Consider the following 8,682-nt stretch of genomic DNA (forward strand, 5'->3'; position numbering starts at 1 on the left):
AAAAAAAAAAAAAAAAAGACTGAGTGAGCAGAATTCAGCCCTCCATCTTCAACCATCTTCAATTTGAATAAAATTAACTCATATGGCTAATACTGCTCAAGTATAATCACGAAGACAGATGGAGCTGCTGAAATTCACACTAAAACAAATAATAGGATCAAGTGGACTGTCACCTTAATCCCAAGCACCTCCCTTTTAGAGTTACCAAGAAAGTATCTTTGAAAACTTGGATTGAAGGTGAGGTCCACCACCGCCCCTTGTCCCTCAATACAATACCCTTCCAAGACAGCCTGATGAATTAAGACGTCTGTTTTAAGTTTATTAGAAGGGAAGTTTAAAAAAGGGAAAGCAATGAGATTTGGGAAAACTAGCAGCTAAAGCCAGAAACAAGGTTAAGGTCCTTGTGGCATTCCAGACTGGGAGTAGAATGGGAGAAGGGAAACAGGTGGTAGGTTCCTGCTGTCCTTTGGCTTTACATCTTTCCCCTGCCCTCCCATTTCTCCCAATAGCTTGATGCAGCTATTGGCCTGCCAGAGGGGATGTAATGCCCAGACCAACTTTTTATTGAGCTTATGCAGCTAACAGACTTGTAAACAGTGCCAACTGACAAAGTTTTGCTGAATATTACAGCTTGTGCCCACTCAACACACCTCTCTCTGAGATTAAAAACAAAAAAACCAAAGTAAACAAATACTGAGAGAGAATGAAGAGACACATCTTGAGTCTTCCAGGAAGGCAAAATAAAAAACGCCACATGGCTTGGTCCCAGGCGTTCACCATGCCTAGAGTGCTGCTGCTATCACCACTGTCTCCCCTCCCTGCCAGTGGCTAGGTAGAGGTAGGGGAGAAGGGTCATCTTGGACATGCTGCAAATACAGCATTTGCTGGTGTTGACACCCTCCTGGGGCTGTGGTGGCAGACTGCTGTGTCAGGAGCCCATTTCCTGGGAGTAGCAGAGGGAGCCCAGGTCCTCAAGACGGCCTGAGATGGCAGCCCATGCACCTCAGCAGGGGTACCTTGCCCCTTTTCTCCAGTGCGGTTCAGCATTGAGGTTGTCTATTCCCAGTCGGTGATAAAACCTGAGCTGTTTTCCTCATAGGTTCCCCCTCCTTTCCCCAATTTGGGGGAGTAGCGGGAGGGAACAGGGAAGGATCACTGAGGGGGCAGGGGGATACCCCTGGGATCGGTGACCTGGCCCTCTTGCAGGTTCTTCACCAGTTGTGCAAGCCAGCGTTTCGTGGTGGTGTCATCTTTTAGCACCTGGGCGAAGGTTGTGTCTTTCAGCTGGTCAGGGAGGCACTGCCTGAGTGCTTCACGTGCCCTACATCAGAAACAAACAAACCAACCAGGGAGACCAACAAATAAACCCACATTTTGTGGACAGGGAAGAGCCCCCTTCTTAGACATAAGTATTTAGTATACCGTGAATCTATGGCTCCTTAAGACTCCATTAAAATTCTTTAAAGCTGTATTAGGCACAGCCTCAGAGATCTCCAAAATCTGTATCCACAAACATTTTCTGAATGATGCCCCAATGTAGAATTTCATGAAAAAGCAAAATTAAAAGCTTCAATAGTTTACTTCCATTAAAACAGCTTTCTGATTTATTACAATAAATACTGTCAAAATACTCATGTTAGAAATATATGGAATATGGCAAATAAAATATTTCAAAAATCAGTACATTAACAAGGATATAATCAAGATTATGATAACTTAATGAATTTGAATTCTATACTAAGTTATCAATTTGTGTCTTTACAGAAATTGCTTCAGTTTTATGGTTAAAAACCTTAATAAGAGATGAACAGTGAAAACAAAACTATGGTAGCAGCATTATCAGATGAACTTTTAAACGTTTCATTTTCTTTGAAAAGATGACCAGCAGAAAGTCAAATCTGAAAACCTAAAAAAGGTAAATGTTAACTATTTATAGAGCTATTTTAAACAAAGTTATAGATTTTGCACTCAGACTAGTTTTCTTTGGAAACTAGTCTGACTAGTTTTTTAAACAGACTAGAATTTTAAACAGACACATTTTTAAACTTTGGTGAAAACAAGAACCACTGAAGAACAGGATAAAATGGTCAACAAACAGGTAGGGCTTGAATAAACTCAGTGGCAGGAGACTGAGTTCACATTAAATCAAATCAAGCTAGCTCTGCTCCCAGCAACACAGAAATCGCTCCATTATGTGGTTTAGCAGAATATGAGCAAGTTGCTTTCAGCATGAATTATGGATTTACAAAGCAAAAGGTCAAACATTTCTAAAATGCATTATATCTACAATGTATGATTTCTGGCAGAAAGATTATGAACATAAGCAGATAAAATAATTAGCTCAAGAAACTTATAGGAATCAAGGAGAGAACTGGAAATAGAATTCAAGAGCCCTCTGGGCTGTGTTCTTTTTTAAGAGATCTTTGAAAATATACTTCTCTTTCTGACCACATAGAGTAGCAACAGAAAATTCAAACAACAGGAGTAATGCATCATAAGGCTTCCCCTGGAATCGCCTAGACTCTCTGGAATTTCACAGTAGGATTGAGAGTTATAGTGAGAAGATGAAACTCTGATGGCTATTAAAATTTAGCATTTCAGATTTTTTTTTTTTTTTTGAGACGGAGTCTCGCTCTGTCTCCCAGGCTAGAGTGCAGTGGCCCGATCTTGGCTCACTACAACCTCTGCCTCCCGGGTTCAAGTGATTCTCCTGCCTCAGCCTCCCGAGTAGCTGGGACTACAGGCGTCCGCCACCACTCCCGGCTAATTTTTTTTTGTATTTTCAGTAGAGACGGGGTTTCACCATATTGGCCAGGCTGGTCTCGAACTCCTGACCTTGTGATCTGCCTGCCTCGGCCTCCCAAAGTGCTGGGATTACAGGCGTGAGCCACCACGCCCGGCCAGCATTTCAGATTTTAAAAGGAATCTAAGTTCTGTCTCAGACAAATTAAATGTAGTTATATCCCTACTTCCCTGTCCTAAAGACACAGAAGCTATGCCATGAGATTGGGAAACTGTTCAGCAGAGTATTTCCCTAAAGTCCTATACATCCTATCAATGTTTACCTGGGATTATCTGAAAGTCGAAGGTAACATCTCACTACATGCTTCAGCAGACGGGCAGAAGGCTCTTTGGATAGCTGCAGGACCATCTTACCCTGTTTCCCCCAAAATAAGGGGAGGGGTTGAAAAAAAACACACAAAACACAAAAAAATTCTAATTGACATCAGAGATCAGATAGTCCAAGAATCATAAAAGGTTCCAAAATTGTTATTTCTAGTCAGAAGACTGAAGTTGTTCAGTGCCAGTTATAAAGAGATTAAGCTGTGTGATGAGAGGTAGTTGTAAAAGGGATAGATGAAAGAACTCACCAAGATCATGGCAACATGGGAGAAACGCTCATAAGTCTGACATATATAAGCCAAACCAGTGTCATCTAACAAGATCTTCTGGAGGATGAATGTGGCAACCTGAAGCAAAACAAAATCAAAGAGTTCATGAAGTTGCTCAGATTTAATCTTCTCATTGTCTACTCATTTTCCCAGGCATGACTATCAGTCAGAAAATTGAGCAAGTAGGGATCCTTGTATATTATGTACAACTTACCATATATGTATAGTACAAAGAATAGGCCGGGCGCGGTGGCTCAAGCCTGTAATCCCAGCACTTTGGGAGGCCGAGACGGGCGGATCACGAGGTCAGGAGATCGAGACCATCCTGGCTAACACGGTGAAACCCCGTCTCTACTAAAAATACAAAAAAACTAGCTGGGCGAGGTGGCGGGCGCCTGTAGTCCCAGCTACTCCGGAGGCTGAGGCAGGAGAATGGCGTAAACCCGGGGGGCGGAGCTTGCAGTGAGCTGAGATCCAGCCACTGCACTCCAGTCCGGGCGACAGAGCGAGACTCCGCCTCAAAAAAAAAAAAAAAAAAATAATAATAATAAATATTACCATATTGAACATTACTTTGTACCAGTTTTTTTTTCTGGAGGCTTTACATGCTTTATCTTATTTTTATAATAAATTAATGAGGTAGGTACCATTATTATTCTCATTTTACATACAAGGGTAGGTTCTGGGTAATAATCAAATTCTTAAAAACTCAGGAGACCTTCTCATTTATAGAGTACCTACTATGTGCCAGGTATAACTGTTAATCAATAATACACCAGGTTAAGATCCCAAGTGACAAAGTTATTGTGGCAGAGCTGAGATCCAAGCCTCATTTGAACATCTAAGGCTCTTCTCTTTTCCATAAGCCAAGATGAGTTATTCAGCTATGCCTCGTCTCTTCCAGATGAAGTAAGGCCTTTCTTTTTTTTCTAGATGGAGTCTTACTCTGTCATCCAGATTGGAGTGCAGTGGCTCCATCTCAGCTCACTGCAACCTCTGCCACCCTGGTTCAACTGATTCTCCTGCCTCAGCCTCCTGAGTAGCTAGGATTACAGGCTCTTGCTACCATGCCTGGTTAATTTTGGTACTTTTAGTAGAGATGGGGTTTCACCATCTTGGCCAGGGCTGGGCTTGAATCCCTTGACCTTGTGATCCACCTGCCTCAGCCTACCAACGTGCTGGGATTAGAGGCGTGAGCCACTGCACTTGGCCGAGGTAAGGCCTTTCTTGTTCTTAAAAGATCTTCTTGAAGAAGTAAGATTTTAAAGTTTCTCTTTGAAGATTATTCTAACAGTAATAAAACATATCCTGGCTGTGAAGCTTATACGTGGCCTCAATTTTTCCCTCAACTTAAGCTCATTAAGTCTTACATAGAAGAGATATTAAAATATTAGTTTAATTCAAATCAGACAATCATGATAATGATACTCTTTCTTAGCTGCTCATCAAAATGAATTGTGGAATTATTTTACTATTTTATTGAGGTTATAACACTGTAGTAGGCTGAATAATGGCTCTCAAAGATATCCAGGCCCTAATCACCAAACTCTGCAAATGTTACCTTAAATGAACAATGAGACTTTGCAGATGTGATTAAGTTAAGGATCTTGAGATGGGGGATTATCCCAGTTTATCCAAGTAGGCCTTAAATGTAATCACGAAGTGTCCTTAAAATCAATGTAGAGAAGGCCAGGCAAAGTGGCCCATGCTGGTAATCTCAGCACTTTGGGAGGCCAAGGTGGGAGGACTGCTTGAGGCCAGGAGTTCAAGGATGCAGTGAGTTAGGATCATGCCACTGCACTCCAGTCTGGGTGACAGAGAAAACACCATCTCTTAAAAAAAAAAAAGAGAGAGAGAGATGTAGAGAGATTTTACCACAAAGGAGAAAGCAATGTGACAAGCAGAGAGAGATCTGAACATGCCACACCACTGGCTCTGAAGATGGAGGGGGCCATAATCCAGGGAATGCAAGAAATGCAGTTCTAGAAGCTGGAAAAGGCAAGAAAAAGACTCTCCTCTATATCCTCCAGAGAAAGCACGACCCTCCTGATACAATGACTTTAGAATGGTGAAACTCATAACTTGTGACTTCCAAAACTATAAAACAGTAAACTTGCATTGTTTTAAGCCACTAAGCTTCTAGCTTGTGGTAATTTGTTACAGCAGCAGGTTATATAGGAACCTAATACAAACATATACACAGTAAAGTGTGTTAAGTACACTAATCTTAAGTGTATCTTGAATTTTTACCTATGTACACATTATGTACTATAACCAGATTAAAATACAGAATATTGTATAAAATACAGAATATTTGGGAGGTGGAGGCAGGCGGATTGCCTGAGCTTAGGAGTTCAAGGCTATTATGGGCTACATGGCGAAACCCCATCTCTACTAAAAATACAAAAAATTAGCTGGGTATGGTGGTGCGTGCCTGTTAGTCCCAGCTACTCAGGAGGCTGAGGCACAAGAATTGCTTGAACCCGGGAGGCAGAGGTTGCAGTGAGCCGAGAACACTCCACTTCACTCCAGCCTGGGTGACAAAGTGAGACTCTATCTCAAAAAAAAAGAAAAGAAAAAGAAAAAAGTATTTCTACCAACTCATGATTCCAACATTCCCTTATACCTTTCCCCAGTCAATGTCGTTCCCTCAGAGATAACCACGAATCCAACTTATTGCCAGTAATTGGCTTTGCTTGTTCTTGAACTTCACATAATCAACATACAGTATGAATTCCCATGTGTCTGGCTTCTTTTGCTTAGCAGTGCCTTTGAGAGTCATCCATATATTGTATATTTAAAATAAAAAGTTTTAAAAAAGCCAGGTATAGGGATGTGTGCCAGTATCACAGCTACCTACTCGAGAGAGGGAAATGGGAAGACTGCTTGAGCCCCGGAGTTCAAGGCTATAGTGTGCCATGATCATGCCTGTGAATAGCCACTGCATTGCAGTCTGGGCAAAATAGTGAAACCTCGTCTCTTTAAAAACAATAAATTGGCCAGGCACAGTGGCTCATGCTTGTACTCTTAGTACTATGGCAAAAGGCAGGAAGATCCTTTGAGCCCAGGAGTTTAAGAGTAGCCCAGGCAACACAGGGAGAACTTGTCTCTACAAAAAATAAAAATAATTAGCTGAGTGTGGTGGAGCAGGCATGTGGTCCCAGCTACTTGTGAAGCTGAGGTGGGAGGATCAACTGAGTCTGGGAGGTTGAGGCTGCAGTGAGCCATGCCTCTGTACTCCAGCCTGGGTGACAGAAAGAGAGATCTTGTCTCAAAATAAATAAATAATTTAATTAAAAATTTAAAAACCAGTGCTCGCTTAGACAGCACATATACTAAAATTGGAACAACACAGAGAAGATTAGTGTGGCCCCTGTGCGAAGATAATATACAAATTCATAAAGCATTCCATGTACATATTTTTAAAAGTAAAAAAAACCAAAAAATCATTATATCTGCTTACACCCAACTCAAGAATATTTATTAGACTAAAAAAGTAATTTAATGTGACAAGGCACATTTTAGGGCAGAGGTTGAATACTACCAAAAATAGTCAGCAATATGGAAAAGTAACCTTGAAAAAAAATCAAATAATATGAAATTTAAAAATTGGAAGTGATTAGAGAAAAAAGTATGAAAGACAGATAACAGAGCATAACATGTTGCTGAACCAAGAGGCTTGAACAAATAAAAGAGAAAAATATACAAATTAACAAAAAAGACACAAGTAATACACTCTTTCAGAAAAAAATTGAGGCTGGGTGCAGTGGCTCACGCCTGTAATCCCAGCACTTTGGGAGGCTGAGGTGGGCGGCTCATCTGAGGTTAGGAGTTCAAGACCGGCCTAGCCAACATGGTGAAACCCAATCTCTGCTAAAAATACAAAAAAAAAAAAATTAGCCGGGAGCGGTGGTGCGTGCCTGTAGTCCCAGCTATGTGGGAGGCTGAGACAGAAGAACTGCTTGAACCTGAGAGGTGGAGGTTGCAGTGAGCTGAGATTATATCACTCTGTCTCAAAAACCAACAACAACAACAAAAACAAATTGGCTGGGTGCAGTGGCTTATGACTGTAATCCCAGCACTTTGGGAGGCTGAGGTGGACGGATCACCTGAGGTCAGGAGTTCAACACCAGCCTGGTTAATATGGTGAAATCCCATTTCTACTAAAAATACAAATATTAGCAGGGTGTGGTGACATATGCCTGTAGTCCCAGCTACTTGGGAGGCTGAGGCAGGAGAATTGCTTGAACTTGGGAGGCGGAGGTTGCAATGAGCTGAGATTACATCACTGCACTCCAGCCTGGGTGACACAGCGAGACTCCGTCTCAGAGGAAAAAAAAAAAAGATACATGATTATCAAATGAACTTTAAAAATAATAAAAGACACTTGGAGGTAACCACACAAAAAAGTAAGTTCATCTAAAAAAGGAGAGAATTAGGCTGACCCTGAGACTTCTCTGCAATATTCAATGTTAGAAGACAAAAGGACTATGGCAATAGAGGTCTGAGACAGAACAATGAGGTAAGAATTCTGTACCTTGTCATATTTTCATTCACGGTTAAAGTACATAGTAAGCAGAAGCTCAAGTACATATAATTGATTATGTATTTAAAAAAAGTCTGGTTACAGAAGGAGCAGGATTGAAATTTTAAAATTAAAAAAACTAAATTGTAATAATATACTTAGAATTTACCTGTGGAGTGAGAGATATGGGTTTGGAGAAAAGAAATTTAGTGTTTAACTTGCTTTTCTTCTGAATGGTTTGGGTTTTCCAATAATTGTTTTGTAACAATTTTTATTCAAAAGAGAAAAAATATTCATACAAATTTCAAAAGCTTGAAGACAGAAAATGATTCCAGAACCGTAAGGAAGCAGCTCAAGAGTCAACACAATGTAAAATCTAAGTTAAAAGCACATACTGTTTTAGAAAGTTCACTTCCAGATTCCATAATTCGCAAACATAAAGGGATAATTTCTGTTGTCAATAAAAAGTTGATTACTTCTTGTTCATCTGTTTTCACCAGGGCCCCTAAAGAAAATAAGGACAAACAAAATTATTTTACAGTTAGGGTTTCCAGTTAAAATTAACTTCAAACTGTTTATCCAGTGAGTTGTGGAACTTAAATAACAGAACACAAACTGGGGTTTGTTGGTTAAAGGGATCAGATTCACACTCATGTTAAAAAAAAAAAAAAAAAAGAGAGGAAGACAGTGGCGCAGTAGCTCACACCTGTAATCCCAGCACTTTGGGAGGCCAAGGTGGGCAGATCACTTGAGGTCAGGAGTTCA

General features: G+C 40.7%; 1 protein-coding gene across 5 annotated transcripts in view; it reads right to left on the minus strand.

The window, feature by feature from the left end:
• Positions 1-296: 296 nt before the first annotated feature.
• The window catches only part of RQCD1 (RCD1 required for cell differentiation1 homolog (S. pombe)), a 29,364-nt gene continuing 20,978 nt past the window's right edge, over positions 297-8,682 (minus strand). For 2 of the 5 annotated variants that reach the window (XM_011932261.1, XM_011932260.1), the window contains 4 exons: positions 8,313-8,422; positions 3,372-3,470; positions 3,066-3,157; positions 297-1,321 (listed from right to left, as the gene is read on the minus strand). In XM_011932261.1, the coding sequence (XP_011787651.1) occupies positions 1,153-1,321; positions 3,066-3,157; positions 3,372-3,470; positions 8,313-8,422 (470 nt within the window). In that variant the 3' untranslated portion in view covers positions 297-1,152. Of the gene's footprint in view, positions 1,322-1,573; positions 1,907-3,065; positions 3,158-3,371; positions 3,471-8,312; positions 8,423-8,623; positions 8,665-8,682 lie in introns of those variants that run through there. The other 3 variants (XM_011932263.1, XM_011932262.1, XM_011932259.1) reach the window with 2 other exon arrangements.

Source organism: Colobus angolensis, unplaced genomic scaffold, assembly GCF_000951035.1.
Source record: "Colobus angolensis palliatus isolate OR3802 unplaced genomic scaffold, Cang.pa_1.0 Scaffold95, whole genome shotgun sequence".
Lineage (NCBI taxonomy): Eukaryota > Metazoa > Chordata > Mammalia > Primates > Cercopithecidae > Colobus > Colobus angolensis.